The sequence below is a fragment of the Protopterus annectens genome, chromosome 2.part1 (genome assembly GCF_019279795.1).
Source record: "Protopterus annectens isolate FY-2018-M chromosome 2.part1, PAN1.0, whole genome shotgun sequence".
Taxonomy (NCBI): Eukaryota; Metazoa; Chordata; order Ceratodontiformes; family Protopteridae; genus Protopterus; species Protopterus annectens.
The window spans coordinates 74,913,856-74,934,116 of NC_056729.1; the positions used below are offsets into that span (position 1 = coordinate 74,913,856).

General features: G+C 38.9%; 1 protein-coding gene across 1 annotated transcript in view; it reads right to left on the bottom strand.

Moving 5' to 3' along the window:
• The window catches only part of LOC122794826 (extended synaptotagmin-2-like), a 443,380-nt gene that overhangs the window by 78,326 nt on the left and 344,793 nt on the right, over window positions 1-20,261 (bottom strand). Inside the window, exon 5 of the mRNA XM_044063431.1 lies at window positions 11,365-11,454. Within this exon, the coding sequence (XP_043919366.1) occupies window positions 11,365-11,454 (90 nt within the window). The remainder of the gene's footprint in view (window positions 1-11,364; window positions 11,455-20,261) is intronic.

Genomic DNA, 20,261 nt, shown 5'->3' on the forward strand with positions numbered 1-20,261 from the left:
CAGAAAGAAACTTGTTGGGACGCCTGGGCACAGGTTCTACGGAATCAGGGTTTTCCCACACTCTTCAACATATCAGATCAAGGAGCTCATTGAAGGGTGGAGATACCCAGGAGGCAGAAGGCTGAGCACCAAAGGCCTTAAGGAATACTGACTCCTCCTCGAAGGGGGCTTTGGATGGCCATCACCTCTTTGGTTCAGTATCTCCAGGATGTCAGAGAAGGAAACATAGTCAGAGGATGACTTGGGGGAACCCTCCGATTCCTCGAGGTCAGTATCAGAGGTGAGGGAGTCATCCTGGGAGTCTATGTGCTTCCTCTTGCACGTCTTCTTTCTAGGGGGCTCCTCAGGCACGAACTTTGAGGGACCATCAGAAAGTTGGGGACCACTCGTGGGGGATCCCTAGCTCTGCTGTCCATGGATGGGTGGTGATCAGAAGCTCTCACCGGAGTGGTGGGGGACACAGTCACTGACCCGTCTGATGTAGCTGACGATCTGGCCAGCACGGTCCGCATAGCCTCAAAGGCAGGCCCCCCCGAATCAGAGGAGCGACTGGCCTCGGAGGCCATGATGGGGGTCAGAAGTTCCCTGAGCCGAGGCACCGAGAAGGAGGTTCGGGACCGAAATAAGCCCCGAGACATCCCCCTCGGGCCCGACCGAAGAATCCCGAGTCCCGAACCCCGAGGAAGGAGCCGATGGGGTCGGAGCCGATGTCGGTACCGATGGAGCCAAAGGGGCCATCGGAGCCGGCTTAGTAACATCACATGGCACGGAACACTCCGGCTCCGAAGACAGAGATGCGCTCGGAGGAGGAATGATCGAAGACAGGGTCGGGACTGGTTCCGGAGCTAACTGGGCCGGAGCCGAAAATAATTTTGCCAAAACCGGTGACTGGAGGAGCCTCTGAACCACCCTATCAACATCCACATCCAAAAGGGTCCTGGAGGATTTGGAAGACAGGGAGGGAGATTAAGATCTCCTCTCAGAAGAAACTGGTCTGATACTGGGCGATTGGCTCCTAAGAGGTTCCAATAAAATTGGAGCTGTTGCCGGTTCCATCAACACCGACACCTCCTGCGGCCCTGAGGACAGTGGAGCCGAGGAGGTCGATGCAGTTTTTGAGATTTTCTCCGTAGGCTCCGATGAAGCTGACGGAGCCGGAGATCTCTTTTTTAACTTGCCAGATGTAGATTTTCCATTGGGAGACGAATCCATAGCCTCTTCAAAAGAGGGTTTCAAGAGTCCCTTTAAAATAAGCTTAATCTTTCTCTCTTGGAGAACTCTAGGACTGAATGCATGACATAAACTGCAGGACTCCTGCAGATGAATGGCTCCCAGGCAATAAACACAAATGGAATGCCCATCGGTGATGGACAATTTGCACTCACATTTGGAGCACTTTTTGAAACCCGAAGGTTTGTGTTCCTTGGGATCTTTGGACATCTTACTATTCACACCAAAAGACAAAACACAAGTCTGAGAAGAACTAACAGGTGCTCACACCACAAAACGCGAGAACGGACACTGAACAGTGACCAAACACACACACTACAGAAAAAGTACCAACCTCTCAACAAAGGGGGTGATGACCACAAGGAAAGGGGGTGGCCCAAACCTCTAAATTAAACAGTCTAGACTGTACACACACAGAGGGCAAGAAGAGGAGGACTAGACCCTCTAACTGAAATGGGCCTAGCCCGAGGGAACAGTCAGCGGGATACCTCACGAACAATTACACGATCACATGTCAACAACAACACTTTAGACAAATAGCTATGAAAATAGCTTTGAATATGAGCCAAAAAACTTTTCTTAAGACAAGAAAAAAAGATACTTGGCCACAGACAAGCGAGACCACTTCCGAGCTACATGAGTGGCAAACGAGATCTGGGGATATGGAGCAGTGCACCATGGGATACCTGCTTAGCCCAGCCAATGAAAGACTTCCTGCTAGAAAAATTGGCCGAGTCGGAGCCGATATTCGGCTCCGAACCCCACAGGTAAGAATGTAGGCGAGACAGGACTACATAACATCATACCATTTGCAGGATGTTAAGGATCCCTGGTGATCTTCCTGGCTCTACTGATGCAGCGTGATTCTTGTAGGTCTTCCAGAGGTGCAAGAGAAGAACTAGTGATTTTTTCTGCTGCCCTTACAACTCGCCTAAGAGCTTTACAATCGGAGATATTGCAGCCCCCATACCAGACAGTGAGGTTACTGGTAAGGATGCTTTCGATGGTACCCCTGTAAAATGTCTGGAGGATGGAATTCCATAGTTTTGTCTTCCTCAGTTTCTGCAAGAAGTGTAAGCATCGCCGAGTTTTCTTGACCATGTAAGATACATGGACTGACCAGGACAGGTCTTCACTGATATGTACTCCCAGAAACTTTATACTTTTGTGCCTTTCCACTCTCATCCCTTTCATCTCTAGAGGTTGGTTTGGTTCTTGAGACCTTCTGAAATCCACAATCAGTTCCTTAGTCTTGCTGACACATTCAGTGCTAAGTTGCTGCTGTCACACCAGCCCAACAGATGTTGGGTCTCATTCCTGTAGGCAGTCTTCCCTTATTTGCAAAGCCATGGAAAGAAATATCACGGAATTATCAACAAGGACATAAAAGACCTTTAGACACTAGATCCATCCCAGTTTGGCTTTGTCCAAGGAAGGTCAAGCTTACTGAGTCTGCTGGACTTCTTTGAAATGGTCAATAAGGCAATGGATGAAGGAAAATGATGCATACTCCCCTACCTAGATCTGGCTGAAGCATTTGATCCAATACCCCACTGAGGCACTGTCAACAAATACAAAACTCTTTATAACATGCTAGCAGGTTCACTGACAGTGCCCAGGAGGTTAGAATTGGTGAGGCCACCTCCACAAAGATGCCAGTCACAACTGGAGTTCCCCAGGGCTCTGTGCTGGTCCCAGTCTTCTTTGGTATCTACTTCTCGAATGTGAAAGCCAAAGTCAAAGGCATTTGGCTGACCGAGTTTGCAGATGATTGCAAACTGGGAACAGTCACAGAATCCCCCCCCCAAAAATGAGAACACCCTTCAGGAAGGTCTAATACCGACAAATGCTTCATGCCAAAGTCACGGCTTAAAACTCAATGCCAAGAAATGCATTATGGTACCTTTTGGGAAATCTACATCTTCAATAAAACACTCTTAAAAGCTGATTCACTAGTAAAGAATCTAGGAATTCATACAGATGGTAACCTAGCCTTCAATAAGCATGTGTTCAAGGTAACAAGAAAATCTTTCTATGTTGCTCAACTTATAAGCAAGGACATGGATCTAGGTCTAGAGAGGTCATTATACAACTGTACCGGGCCCTCATCAGACCCAGTATAGACTACAGTGCACCCTTCAGCATGTACCTGACCAAACACAAACAGCAACTGGAATGTCCACAAAGGTTTATTACAAAAAGAATACATGGAATAAACATAATGTCCTACACTGACAGCCTCAAAACTTTTTCTTTTTACTCCATCATATAGACTTCTGAGAGGTGATCTTTGCCTGGCAAACAGGGACATCCCTGGACCCTGTTTTGATGAACCTTTTGCACAACCACAAAACATACAGCATCAGCTACTAGATTAAAAGGTCTAAATACTGTCTGCGACAAAAATAGGACATGATGGAGAGACAGATACTTTTCTCATAGAATTTCTGTTCTCTGGAACAGGCTCTCCCCATGTGTGCAAAGAAGAGCTCCTCTCTACCCTTTTTAAGAGCAACTTGGACCAATGGATTGGTAAGCGGAAATTTTCCCCTGGTCTGGCTCCTATGTCTCTGATGGACAGAGGCACGCTATAAATCACCACCTATATAAATTAAATTTGTGGGTCACACTTGGGCTGCACGGACAGGCTTATAAGGGCCCTTGTGGTTGTTAGCTTACTTTACATCTACAAACCTATAATAACATCTAGAGCAATGCCTAAATTACTTAACACCTTGCAAGTATAAGCATATTTCACTGTGTCAGAAGCTTTGCCATGTCTAAAATAACAAGCATGCAATTTTTAAAACAATTACAGGCCTGAGATATTAATTCAGTTAAAGAAAAAAATCATTTAAGTTAGTACAAAATTAATAAAGAACATCTTTCAACATTGGTTTTCTTCTAAACAACCCCAGAACTGCTATTAATATTTTTTACACTCCCCTATTTTATTAAATCACTAAAACCTATGTGGTATGGAATATCACACACCTCTCACAGCCTCAAATTACTTGCATTCCAGAGCATTTTGTAAAAAATAAACTTAATAACCATAAGATAAAGAAATATAAACATTTTGTGAACAATAAAGGATATTAAAACTATACAAATAGAAATGTTATCAGTAAAAAGTATTCTTTACAGTGATAATAGTTACCTGGCTGACTAAGTTTGCAGATGACTGCAAGCTAGTAATGGTCACTGAATCTCCAAATGATTTGGCTATCCTGCATGAAGGTGTGTTTCAAATAACTGGTGCCAAAATCACTGACTGAGACTAAATGCAAGAAATGTATTACTGTATCTTTTGAGAAGTCACCTACCCCAGGGAACTACCACAATGACAATATACCAATAAGAGATGACCCAGTGGTTTGGAATTTGGAGAAATTATGTGGACAGTGACCTAACTTTTAACCATCATGTGTCTACTGTTGTAAGAATGTCCTCTGACATTAAGCAGCTTATAAATACAAAGGGATTGTGTCTAGAGCTAGGGATGTCACTGTCCCCTTAACATGGCCCTCATTAGGCCAGTTATTGAATATAATATCCCCTTTAGCATATATCTGTCCAGACACATGCAACAGGAACGCCCACAGAGATATCTTACTAAAAGGATACAAGGCCTAAACAACATGTCCTACATAGATGACTTAAAGTCCTGTCATTATACTCTGTATCATACAGACTGCTAAGATGTGACATGTGTCTGGCATACAAGGCATCCTGTGACCCATTACTGATGGATTTGCTGCACATCATCAAGTCAAATGTCATCAGAAATTCTCAATTTAGGGATCTAAACCTCTTAAGCAATATCAATAGAATGGTCTGGAGGGAAAGGTACATCTCAGAAGATACTGCTGCTGGGGAACAGACTTCCCATCTGCATAAAACAAAGTTCAACGCTGTCCATATTCAAGAGCAAATTAGATCCATCGATGGAAACAGAAAATGCAACCCAAGACTGCCCCCTTTACTACTAATGGACAGGGGCAGTTCCTAAACGCTTTATCCCACACAAGTTCCCCTCAAATTATCTACGATACAATCCCAGTTATTCTCATTAGGGGTAGGGGTAATTAAAAAATATGGACCATGGAATGGGTAAGGCCAATCTATAACCAAATTGTATATGTTATTTCTTGTACAAAAAGGGAAATTGGCTAGGCTTAAAATGGCCCACAAAAGCAGCTAGCCTAGTACTTACCTACAAACCTATAAATAGTGTGTTCATAGACTTTCCATAAACACTACAATATATTATAATGCACACATACCTCAAATTATATTTTCTGTTAAACTTTCACATAAACAATTATATCTTGGAAGCTATATTATCTAGAGATATATTGCTAGAACATTTTTGTTAACCAGACATAAGGTTTCATAACAAAGAATTCCTCTATGAGTGCTTATTTATTTTGAAATTTACAGAAGTATGAAAACATTGTATAATTGACAATATAAATAACACCGAATATTTCTAAAGATGTGCAACTTACAGTGCAAATATCATAGACAGTTTTTTTCAAAAACATGTAAGGTGTCACCTGATGGCTTGCAACAGTTAGGTCATTTGTTTTTTAGAAACATTACGTACATACAGAAATACTGCTTATTTTCATAATTATTAGTAAACAGCTAGCAAACCTGTTCGTAAACCACAGTGTGAAGGGGAACTGACCAGATATACGAGTCCTACCTCTGGGTAACCTGGGTGAATCTGTACAGCTGAGAGGTATGGCCATTCTAAGTTGATATACGTACAAGAAGGGGATCCTCAGCCACCATACTACCAAGGTGCTGGACCATTTACACAGACCCATCAGAAAGTGTGTGTAGCTACCCCTCCAGAATGGCAGGAGTGTGCTAGAATGTGTAGGCTGCGGCCCACAATACTGGACTCAGCTTCATTCATTTTGTATTTTCCTGGTAAATAACTGTGAGCAAATAATTATATCTGTCAGTAGTTGATGACATAATGGGGCAGCTGCGGTGGTGCAGCGGTTAGCATTGCCACTTCACAGCAAGAGGTTCTCCGGTTCGATTCTCGGCTGGCGTGTCTTCTGTGCGGAGTCTGCATGTCCTTCCTGTGGTCGCGTGGGTTTCCTCCGGGTGCTCCGGTTTCCTCCCACATCCCAAAGACATGCTGTAGATGGATTGGATACTCTAAATTGGCCCTAGGTGTGAGTGTGCACGTGTGTGTGCCTTCAGTGGAAGGTTGGGCGCTGGGCTGGCAACTCGACACTGTAAAACTCCACTGCCAATCATGAGCGGACAGGTGATCTGCTGTGGCGACCCCTAACTGGGAAAAGACGATAAAAGAAGAAGATTAACAAACAGCTAGCAATTTCTCATATATAATATGATACAAATGGACACAGACAATGAACTTTCCTATCTCCTACCACTACATTTCACATCATACCCCTCAATATAATGTGGGCTCTCAGCTAAGAAAATATGAGCATAAACATGAAAATATGAAAAAGTGACAAACTGATTAACTTTTCTACTACAGGGCATCCCGGATTAAAAATCATAGTATAATTTTGTTAATAACTCTCTGAACTTTCTGACATTGCCTATTATTAGCTGATAGGTCACATGATCAAAGAAGATTGGCCTTAAAAACCAGTTTGAATGCCATAAGGAGCTATAGATGTGCAGTATGTAAAAAACTGAGTTATATGCTTGAGTAAGTTAATAGGTACCAGTGTTGGATGAACAGTTCGTTGTACTAGGTTGCTGGGATAAAGCATCTCTGAATAACAACTCAATGTAAAAATGGATTCAATTGCTTTAAATTTAGTTTTTACAAAAGAGTTGACTTTCTGTATTGGAACAAGGAACTCGTGCACCTGTGCATTCCGCATGTGCAGAACTGCTTTCCATTAAAAAAAAAGTCAAATTACTCAACTGAGTTTTTTTTTTTTTAAAATAACCATCCTATCATTATTCCACCACACTAAGCAAGTACTAAACTTCCTCCTGCTGTTTTTTTTTAAAGCAATGTGGGTAGATACTTAGATACTTTACTAATAACTTTTTTCATTACATCATACTGCACAATCTTCATGCACGGTGCACTTGTCATTACACTGATTGTTGACGCAACAACTGTATCATTATATGTTTATATAATGTTAGTGAGGCAGCTTCAGATCAGACAGTCAGCATTTACATTCAGTTATCAATAACCCCTCTTTGGGCACTCTACTTTCAATCTTTACTTTTACAATGATTACAGATATCTTGATTTATTCCAAAACAAAATGGTCAACCACGCAGTAACACCACCAAAAAAACAAGAACTGTGTGCAAGAAAAAAAACAGATGAGTGTTTCCACTGATTTAATCAACACACATTTATATGTTATAAAAGCATGTCTACACATTAAGTACTTTAATACCATCACACATAGAAGTGGAACATATATAAGCTTCCCACTCCCATCATGTGACACATACAAACCAGTAATAAGAACTATGCAATTTAAAAACCAGTTCATTAACCTCAAAAAACATTAAATGATTTCTTTTAAAAAATATCCAAAATATTATCATCAAAATCATACACAAATAAAAAGAAAAAAATCCAAATGACATAAACCATCTAAAGTCTGGCAGAGCAAAGATCTGGCACTCTTAAGGTTATGAAACCTGACAAAGGTGGAGGGACAGTTATCGATATGGTAGGTAGATTACGAGGGACAAATGCTGGAAGTTTTATTAGACATAAGTAAATACTCCAATGTTTCGAGAAACAAAATTAACAGTTTATGCAAACATCAATTACATTATTAATGATCATTTTATAAAGGGTGTCATTAACAAACACTTGTTTGATTTCCTGTACAACAATTTTTTTAAAGCTATGCTGGCCTTCCCAGCCAGCAGCAGGCTCTAGGTAGCTGCCTAGTTCACCTAGTGCTGGATCCAGTTCTGCTGCCTCTTAGCTTGTAAGGCGGTGTACAATGTTCTTCTGTCTCTCATGCTAACCGCCAAAATACTGTCAGGAGGACAGCTGTGGTAGATCCATGGAAATAATTATTATGCAAATGTGCTGACAAGCAAGTGTGTGCGTTAGCTTCATGCACTTCAAAAAAATTTTTACACCTTTCACTTTGTTAGTGCTACGGGTTTAATGGCATTGGGTACTTAGTAGTAGTACACAGTTTGTGTTTGTGTAGCTGTGTGTGAATGCATCTCCATACTTGTGCATATATGTATGTGCATCTGTGTCTGTATATGCAAACGAATATATGCATGCACACTTGTGTGTGCACAAGTGTGTGTATATGTGTGTCGTGCATGCATGTGTTTCTGCAGACGAGCGATATTTGCATGTTTATGTCTCTTTCTGCATACATATAAGTGCGCTGTTGAGCAAGCAAATGTTTGCCCGTGTGTGTATACATACATATTATGCATGTGTACATGAATGAGTCTGTGTTTGTGTGTGTGTGTGTGTATATACACCAAATACTGGTTAGCCATGCCCATTCAGTTGATTCCTGTAGCCCCGTTCCTTGCTTTGAAGTCACCAGCTGCCAGTGCCGTGAAGTCACTTTCCACCTATTTGGATTTACTTTACAACAGTGATGTAGTCATCCAAACAGAGGATTGGCCAAATCAGATAATCCTACCCCAAACTTACTTACTACACCTTAAATCTACATCATAAACTAAACATAACAGGTTTTATTTTGTTTGACTTCAATATAATATTTTCCTCAGTTAATTTTGAAAATCTTACCCTCACAAAAGTATTCTTCATATTAGGCTCTTTACCCATTCAACTTACTTCACATTTATTAAAAATTATTAAGATGAATAAGCTATCTCATGTAAATGTTTTACTGCCTCCTTACTCTTATTAAAATTGCTACAAAATTATCAATCTTTTCCAGCAGAACTATTAAATGCTTTCTACATTTTTGCTATGCTTTCTTTACATCCCCCCCCCCAAAAATAAAGCCAGTATTAATTTTCTTTATTACTCATGAATCTGAGAAATTTGACACAACTTTAAAAATCCAATTAGTTATCGTCTGTCTTGCATCTAATATAACCCTTACATTTTCATAGAATATTATCTGTATGTCTCTATCAAACTGTGGTACCCTCATTTGTTTTTCTTCCTTTCGTTCTGTGTAACGGAATTTCTTTACTCACTATCAGAGCCAAAACTATCTGAAGAGTCATAATTTAGTGTCTATATTTTAGCTATGTAATACAGACAATCAGAGATAACAGTGTTACCTGTATTTTACAACTGCAGTAAATTGATCTTTCTGAACTTCATTATTTAACTCAAAATGATGTCAGAACAGACCAATAGTCATTTAAAAATATAAAGCATTTCAAAGCTGTAAGCATTAATGAAATTACTAACAAGTATCCATTCAATATAAGACACATACCTTGATTAAGTTCATCTAATCTGCTTAACTCATGCTGGCAGACAAAATTGCCCATTATGACCAACTTTCTTTGCTTTTTATCTTTTATATTTATTGCTTTTGATAATCAAATCAAAAATTTAATTTCCATGCTGACAAAAACAGAACAAATACATTACATACCGTCACATAATAAAACACATCAAAAATACAGTACATTATATATCTCAACTTTCACATCTGGCATTCTACTTCAATAAAATGGATACTATCCACTCTAATGTCATCAGTGCTGCAATCATTTAACACTATAAATTCCTCTGGAATCATTGGCTGAACCTTTTCCTATTTTGAACCCCATGACTTTTGTTCACACATAACAAATATTAATACCAGTACAGCTACATGCTAAAATGCATCATTTGATATGAATCACTCTTCACATTCAGCAACCAGACAACCAAGATAATCATCATAATTGTGTGTACCTTACTGAAATGCACAATACATACTGCCCAAGTATTTCCGCCTGAAAATGTATGGTCAGTGGCATCACAGCTTGTGTATACAGCATGAGTATGCATGCTCTTGGAAGTGAATTCTTTCAGCAGGCCTTGCCCCTCTGCTTATTAGCCATCAACTGTGGTCTCTCAACAACATCCACTGCAGCAATATGTTCTCTGGCAATCAGGGCACAATATTACAGCAAGGAACAAAACTAAAACATGAAAAGCTGTTAAATAAAAGTCACTCAACCTTCAGGTTCCTTTGTTCACTTCTGTTCAAAGTTTGCTCTTATAAGCTCATTCTTCCAAGTAGCAAAGCCCCCTCCTGGCTCCTCTAATCAATGTTTCTCCCCCAAGAGTCCATAGTAGTAGCTGTTAGCAGGTGATCCTATCTAGCAAAGGCACAACGTTACAGCAAGAAACTGACTGCAAATAAAAAGATTACTATCTTATCACAAAGATAACATGACATCTCATTTATATTTGTGACCACATTTCAAACAGAAGTTTGACAGCTGGTCAAATAGGGCAATTTCAGTCGTCAGTGGTCAGCTCTTCACCCTGGGTTGGGGGAAATGCACTGTCTAACAGACCCCATACCCCCCACCCCGGTGAGGCCAGGGAGGCGTGAAGCAGGTACGCAACAAAGATATCTACTTGAAATTAGACAGCCAGAAACAAGAAAAAACGTTTCCTACACTGATGTCCCTGCATGGCTAGTGTCAGTGAAGGAGAAAAGAACAGGTAGGTCTTATCTACTTAAGTCACAAGTCTCTTCTTGTAGTGTGGCAGCTTCATATGTCTAAGTCCAAACCTTCAGCACAGAAGAAACACATGAAGTGGTAAAGAAATCACAAGCCCCTAGGTCTTGAGATTATCGTGGAACAAAATTAATGACATAGTATACACAAGGTGATCGAGATTCATATGGAGTCATGTCCAGTTATATTACACAACATTTATACACTGACGTATGTTATTCTGTCCTTTTAATAAAAGTCAAGATACTAAAAAAAATTACAAAAATCTGACTTTGAAAATTAGCCCAAAACTTAGAACTGCAAATTGTGTCTGAATACTGTGAATTCATAGTCTGTGCTACTGAACAAGACCAATATCACAGTAAGCCTACAAAACATAAATACAGGGCTCAGCCAGCAAAACTTCAAACTACATTTCTGCATTCAAAACAACAATGGCATTGTTATACTCACTGGTTTCCTAAGGAAGAAAAGAGACAGCGCTCCAATCAATGGCATATCACCAATCAAGGGCTCCAGTATAACTCGCATTGTACCATGGATCTAAAAAGTCACAATTACACATCAGCAAAACAGGGAAACAAACATGACAGATATATATATATATATATATATATATATATATACACAAAAATAAATAAATAAATGTTTGTCATCATGAATATTAAAACATTACATTCATCATAGAAACCTTTATCATACATTTTCCTTACGTGAACAAGTCGCATGGATTTAAAAAAAAAATCCTCAAATGGCATCTTCAACAAGACTAAAACGTCACGTTCCACAGAAGCCCTAGTCACATATAATCCTAAATTAAAACTAATAATAAAGTGGTAACCCAGCCTCGTGGTGTAGACAGCTAAAGCCCTGACTGCACCAACAACCCACATTCAACTACGGACACAGCTGCTGAAGGAACCAGGTAGGGGAGGATGGGCGTGAGCACTCTACATCAGCTCACCCATCCCGGGGATAGGAGGCAGCTTGGTTCACAGAGCTAGTAACACCTGCAGGAATGCAGACATATCACCACAACATGAAGAGCATTGCATGTTCGCACTACAAATGATGTGCCTCTTGGTTGGGAGGCTGAGTATATATTGTTCTAGGCAGCTATACTGGGGCTTGCAGGCTGCCAGGGGGGTGGGGACAGGACAGTCTAAAGGAAAAAAGATTAGACAGGCCACATCCAGGTAGATCAAAACATCTCTTGCCTCCACTGGAGAACTAATGAGCCAGAGGGCTCTCTCCCCAATGGAAGAATGAATGGGACAATTCGGTGCAGAAAGGGAAGTTACTGGGCCAATTTTCTAGACAAAAAAAAAATACAAAAACAAAACAATAAAGTGGTAGTTTCAAGACAGTGGGTTAATGCTATACGCTTCAAATGAGCATCATCCTTTAGTCCAGGTTTTTGTTTTCTCAGACCATTTTTTTTTTTTTTTTTTTTTTTTTACCAGTTTTCAAGACGGAAAAAAAAAAAAGATTTCAAGCAGTAATGTTTATGGCCAAGTGCAGGGAAACACCTTAACATACAATGAATTATACATCCCACTAACAAAAATTTCCAGTAAATATACAAAAAAAAAGACTACATAGAAATCCAAAACAGAGAGAGCTTTTTCATATATTCGTTCTTACATATTTATGCATGTTTTAATATCCAGGATACCCAACTTTGCAGGAGCCTATTTTCAGTGGGGGACCAGGAAGGATAGCTTCATATACATATCTACAGCCAATAGCACACAATGGAGCATGCCTAAATGAAATATTATATGTAGAGCACTTGCAGAAAGAAAGGATAAAAAAGCTGAAATGGCACTAACAACACAAAAATTAGACAATGTAAACATTTTTATATATATACAAAATTGTAATACAGCTCTGAATAACCTGACCAAGTGTGCTTAGCAGGTGAAGATTAAATAAAATCCAATATTAGGCTGACAAGATAGAGCCTGAAAGAAATTCAGCAGTGGATTGAATGAAAGGCCAGCATTAGGCTGATAGCATTGTGACAGAACATGAACTCACAGACTGAAAATGGTTAATGAAATCATTACAATTATTTTCAAAAATCTGAACATTATATATTAATAATTTAAATGTGAAATTTAAGTTGAGTGTTGGCATAACTGTTACGGTGCTTACCTCACAGACAAGAGGTACAGAGTTTTTTTATTCTTACCAAAGGAAATTAGCTAGGCTTAAAACAGTCCACAAAGGCAGTTAAAGTACTAACACATAAACCTATAATTTTTAAGAAGTCTGCAATTCAGAAAAAAAAATCTCTTACATGTATGTAAAAATGTATATACCCATAAATACTAATGTTGGAAGAAAAGCTTTCAATTGCTATTTTCTTCACAGTAGTCCTCTTACTGGTAATACAGAACCTGACCAGCTTCACTGCAAATCATTTAACCAAACAATGGTTCCATGTTACCCCTAAAATCTGGGGCTAGTACCAGTAGCTTTACCTCATTAAAAATAAAATTAAAAAATATTGTAAATGCTTAGCTGTACACGTATCACAAGTAACACCCACAAGCAAGAAAGATCATCTCTGTACAGCCCCAGTAAAACAAGACAGTGACTCAGGGATATTGTCCAATTTAATTACAGATAATTTGATATGCATCACACACACACACACACACACACACACACACACACACACACACACACACACACACACACACACACACACACACACACACACACACACACACACACACACACACACACACACACTCAGGCCATTAAAGCAAAAAGTTGTTGGAAAGAAAATTTACCAGCAGAAGAAAATTTCAGAATAAAAGAAACCGGACCAACAGCAGAGATTCTGTAACAAAACGAATAGCAAAACCAGCAAATGAACGAACTCCGTAAATGCATTATAAATATATTTTATGACAATTGCAAAGTTTTCGGATAAAAATCCTTCTTCTGTACTGAAACCATTTTAAAATGTAAGTATCAAATAAATAGTACTTCTAAATAACGTAACGTAGCCCACCAATCAAAATATAGAATCAATTAACCTCCTTAAAGATACAGGGCAACAATGGAATACATTGTGAAACATAATTCTATTTAAACCCATTTGCTTATGTTTTAATATAAACTTTAAACTAACTGCCGTATTGATTTTAGGCTTTTATCTGCTTGGAGCATAACTATCCCACTTATATTCAGATGTTTCAAGCTTATTATTAAGATCACCACCTCTAAAGTTGCCAAAAACAATTTCTACAGCTCTAAAAAGAAAAGTATGCTCATTTCTGTTCTTTGTATAGTGTTTCACTAAAGCATTAGTTTGTACGGATCTGTGCATATCAGATTCATGTTCTATTATGCAATCTTTTAATTTTCTATGTGATTTGCCTACATAAAAAGCCATGCATTTTTTTTACAAGTTGCAAGATAGACAATATTAAATGTGTTGCAATTCGCAAGACACTAAAAGAAAAATTCTTTAAAGGTCTGTAGATGTAGAAAGGTATGCTGTGTGGAAAAAGTCACAGCAACAACAATTATATCAAGGGAAAGTTCCAAGTCTACTGCTAATATCAGCAACAGATGGCCTCATATCTTTGTAGCATAAACCATTCTTTACTTATAAAAATGTTTCTGACTTAAAATGTGGTTCTTCACCAATAAGTGATCTCAAGCAGTATTTACCTTAGTTGAAAACTGGTTCCATCAACGCTGTCTCCTCCTTAACCCCAAAAAAACTAAATTGGTACTATTCTCTCCCACTCAGAAGTCTCCTACTATCAACTTCACAATTACATCTAATAATGGTACTGTAATAACTCCAGACACAACCACCAAACTTTTAGGTGTAACAATTGATCATAATCTAAACTTCGACACACATCAACCTAACCATTAAATCAGTTAATAAAAAACTTGGTTTCCTCCACAGACTTAAACCCTATCTCACACCTCTAGCTAGGACTGCTACTGCCCAAACTCACTTAATCTCCACCCTTCTCTATGCATCCCCAATATATACCAACTTATCCAAAAATAATCCTCATAAGTTGGAAACATCCTATAATAACACAGCGAGATTTCCCACTGGTGCCCCTTTTCAAATCCACCACTGCCAAAATCTTAAATTGCTAGGATGGCCGGAATTGCAAAGCCAGATTCTTTTCCAGCAACTTACTACAATACACAAGATCTTACACCATTCCACAGATACACCCATACTTTCTACCCTTATCTGCCCATATAAAAATCTAACAACCCTTTGATCAGCTAATAAGGTACTAGCAGCTACCCTAAAGTCCAACAACAAATCTGGAGATAGCTTGTTCTCAAACTCTATTGGTAACTCTTGGAACACTCTTCCAACTGAACAGCCCTTTCTTCTACCCCACTTTTCAAGAAGCAATTAAGATTCTTTCTTAAAGCCCAATATCTTTGCCCATGCACAAACCCTGACTGACACTTTCTCCCCTAGCATGACCATTCTTTACTATCTATCTTTAACATGCTATTTCAGGTGCTCTGATATTCTCAATTAATTCCTACTGTAGTAGCTCACCTCCTAACATTTGGTAAACTTTATAAACAATGTTACCCTAAAAAAAAAAAAATTTTTATTAATCCTTTTACTCAAAATTTTTAACTTATTTAGTCAGGTATGCTGGTATGTTACTGTAACAGTACTATATAAATGTTTCTGTATTTAAAGTGTTTTACCTGTCTGACATTATCTTTACTGTATATAGTCAAGATTTCTGTCTTGTAAATTGTAAATATATACACAGCATCAAGTGCCCAAATCAGAAAAAGAAGAGCAAATTGACAATTAACAATTAACAAATTAGCTAGCATTAGTTCAATATAACGTATTAGAAAATATCCGCTGTGTTTCACAGCCTTTATAAACCCCATGTGCATCAAAAAACCTTATGCTACTTCATCACAACAGTATATATATATACTAAAAACTCCCTATGTAAAGGCTAACTATGCTAAAAATATAAAATGAACTAGTGTTGACCATATATATAAATAAATGTGTAGATAAATACAATAAAAATGAAACGATAATATACAATGTATACAAAATATAAATTATAAATTATAAAACATTCCTAGTCTAACTACAAACAGCTAAGGCTGATCTAATACTAACATATTGATTTAAACCAGGCTCAATATGGGCTCTTAGTTTAAAAATCCAGCCCAATTCAACCGATTCAAGATAGTTGAGCTGATCACCCCCTCGCCTATTTAGTCCAACAATTTGTAACACTCTAAATGAAAAAACATGCTCAGGGAAGGTAATAATATGTTTCGCAAAAGCACTGGTAGGAACCAACTTCCTAATATCATAAGTATGGTTATATATCCTATCCTTGAGCTTTCTAGAAGTCATGCCCATATAGAAAGCCGTGCACTCTACACAGGTAGCTAAATATATCAGATTTGTACTATTGCATGAGGCATGAAATCTAGGAGAAAATGTATACACCATATTCGGATGTAAAAAAGTACAGTTTTGTACCTACCATAAATGTAGATGTCCAATAGGTATGCATCTGCAGTCATAACATATGTCTATGGCCTGTCAGGCAGCCTTGATCGGTCGGCCGCTTGGATCTGGGTCTCTCGGCTTGATGTCGCACTTCTTCCTACGTCAGAGCATCCCGGGTATAAAAGCATCAGCCCGACGCCATTTTCTCAGTTTTTCGTTCCAAACATTTGTAAATTATATACATGTATAAACAAACAAATAGTGAATAGCTTCTCAAGGAGGATACCATACTACCCACTTGGCATGAAAAAGTAGGTTAGTTAGTGTACACACTCTATCCCAAAAAAATAAAAAAAGGCTGCACTGCCATTAATGCTTGTAACTCAGATACTCTTCATTTTGATCCCTAAAAATTGCCTGAGAAGAGGGTGTGAGGATAGAGGTGGATCCATATTGTATTCTGCTGAAATAATGGAAGAATAAGACAGGCCATTGTGGAACAATTCTGCTAAGTAGTCTAGGATGTGTGCTAGGTTATAATGTCCTTCACCCCTCTGAGAAAAACAGTTTGGTTGGGATTTAAGGAATTTTCAATTTGCCTGAGACTTCAATAGTGGGTACCAGTGTGTTCTTGGCCAAGTCGTATCCTTTCAGTCACTTTCCTGGTTTCTCCCTTGATCTTCAGTAGAACCTTGTACATCAATGGGAGAGGTAATATTATACTGTTAGGGCATTCCCAAGAGAGTCCAGCAGTCCACCCTTGTGGGTGGTATGTGGTGGTCCTTGAGCAGAATGTCTTCAGGTGGTGGTCGTGTGGGGAGGCTATATCTATCTATTCCCGCATTCCCATGTCTTTGTTATGAGTTTGAAGATGTCTGCACAGCATCTATCTCGTGGTGTGTCCAAGGTTCTAAGCTGTCTGCTCTGTGTGCATTTCTTTTCCTGTGCAATTGAATGGCTGCCTGCAGCTGATATTGAGATTCAGGCATAGATTCCAGATTCATAGCCATCCGCATAGGGAGTAGGACTGTGTGCCTCCCTGTTTGTTTTATGTACCACATGACCTGTGTGTGTCCACCTTATTAACAGATGTCCTTGGAAGAGAAGGAACTGAATGTCTTCATGTGCCTGCCACTCACTGCATTTCTTTTTGGTTTATGTGCATGCTAGCCCTGGCATGTGGAATTATAAAATCATGCAGGATGCCATGGCCTGCAGGACTTTCCTTGTACTTGTGTTAAGCTGAGTTGTTGTCTGTCAGAACCAAAGTAATCTCTGTTTGTTTTTGTTTTTTTTCTTCTGTGAAGGAGGTGATTGGGTGATTGTGTCCTGATCTGCACCCAAAGGTTATCCTTTGGGATGGTACTAGTCTTGATTTTTGGATTGACTGTGTATCCCAAGGTCTGAATACTGGGGCTTAGAGTAGATAAGCCAAATGGCAATGCTGAAATTGATAATGCTGATCCCTGCAAGAAATCTGGGGTGTCTTCTGCGAGATCTAGAGTCACCAGTCAAGTTGCCTTGCATGGAAAGAAAAGAAGTTAGGGTCAGCATGTCATTTTTTGCAATTTGACAATGAGAGATAAGTTCACAGTGGACAGTAAGGCTAATAGGCCTCATTTTTTTTCTTTTTTCGGGTACAAGGGAATAGTCTGGAGTAAAACTTCTCTTGTTCTGTCTGTACCTTTTTTTATAGCTTTTCATCTGAAGTAAATAAATTGCTGATTTGTCTGCCTCTGCCCTGGTTGGTGGTGGAAGGTTTGGCATGGCTTCTTTTGGCAAAGTGTGGAAGTGAAACCTGTATCCTTTGTCTATTTGCAATGTCCATGCATCCTTTGTAATGCAATGCCAGAATCAGATCAAGTCATGGGTCTGTCCTGTAGTAGTGGTTGTAGTTGTAGCTGTTTGCACTACTCCTCTGGTTGGCAGGCTGCCACTGATTGGAGTCGAGAGTTTAGCTTTGACATGGTCTGGTTGCTCCTTCAAAGCCAGGCATGCCCTACCTAATAACTGCCCCAGTCAGTTTCTATTCAGTTGATCTAACAAAATTCTTGGTACTGTATCATATGGAATTGACAGTTTAATGCCGACTTTTTTTGGAGGGCAGGATTTGTAGGGATTTTAGGCCCTGGAGAAGCTGATGAGAAATAGTTTCTGGGTCTGCAGCATGGGCTTTATACAGATGGAATGGAAAATCAAGACCCCTGTAATACCCGCCAGGTTTGGCAGGGGGCCGGGAAGAAAGAATCAGGGGCTGTACTGACATGTACTACATCATCAAGATACATTTAGGAAGGTATAGTAGCTAAGGGCCTATGAGGCAAATGCAAAAAGGTCCTTAATCTTTTTCTAGAATCAGAGAAACTTCTGTTCCTTAGTAATATATCTACATGAACTGCAACTATTACATGGATATGTACCATAACTTACATTCTTGACATCCTTAACTAAGCCTTCATTGAATCTCTCTATGCATAATAGCCTTTTTAAATTCTTGCTGTTCCTATATCTAAACCTAGGAATGCAACCTAGTAGATTATAAATGCGTTGATCTGTAATTAGTACATTCCAATTCCTTTTAATAATCTCTGTAACATGCCTATTATCATTACTATATCTGATCGTAACTGCTAGATGACTTGGATGGAAAGTGTACTTTCCTAAACTTCTATTATAACAAGACTTCCAGCTGTTGTGAACTTTACTAGTCTTATTAATATCCACTGTATTGATCACACAGCCCCTTATACCATTGATAATTTCTTCTGTATAACCTTTATCTAATAGAAATTCATCTAAAAGTTTTAATTGTGCTAATCTATCAGAAGGATCTCTACAAATGTTACTGATCCTGAGATATTGACTTTTTATAACACTGGGAAAAGTAAAACGAGGATGCATGCTATCAAAGTGTAACAGAGCATGTCTCCAACACGTTTTCCTATATAATGTGGTTAACAATTCCCCTGCCTCATTTTTACTAATAGTAACGTCTAAAAAATGTATTTCATGTAAAGAAGTCTCCATAGTAAATTTCAAAAAAGTCGTAGTTGTTCCTAAATAAGAAATAAAATCCTGAAGCAGACTCATATCACCATCCCAAATAATTAATATGTCATCTACAAAACGTCGATATAGTGAAACATGCTGGAAAAAAGCATTATTAAACACAAATTCCTCCTCCCAGTGATACATCACTAAATTAGCTTATGAAATGGCACATGGGGTGCCCATGGCGACACCCCATGCTTGCCAATATAACAAATCTTGAAACATAAAAACATTATTATTAAGGACTATATCCATCAAGGTACATATAAGGGCTTGTTTATCATTAGTATACCTCTCCATGGTATGTAATAAATCCCTTAATGCCTCCACCCCATAATCATTAGGGATGGCAGTAAATAAGTTCCTTACATCCAAAGTTACCAACACAGAAGAGGAAAAGGATCCATGTTGTAACTTTAGTAAATCAAGGTCATTCAACAACTGGTTGGTGTCTTTAAGAATGGTAGATATACTTCTGACTAAGGGACCTAAATATCTCTCTAAATAACGGGATATATTTTCCGTAAACCAACCCTGTCCAGCCACTATGGGTCGTAGAGGCGGAGGGTTAATCCCCTTATGTATCTTGGGCAAGCCTTTAATATAAGGGGTAACAGGATGGTCAACATTAAAATAATCAAAAAGCTCATATGATATTTGTCTGCACATAAGAAGGTCATACAGTTCATCATGTACTCTCTTTGAAATTACATCATCCTTCCCAACTCTAACATACGTAGCATTATCATTTAATAACTCATGCATCAAAGAAATATTTTGGTGTGTGTCTAATAAC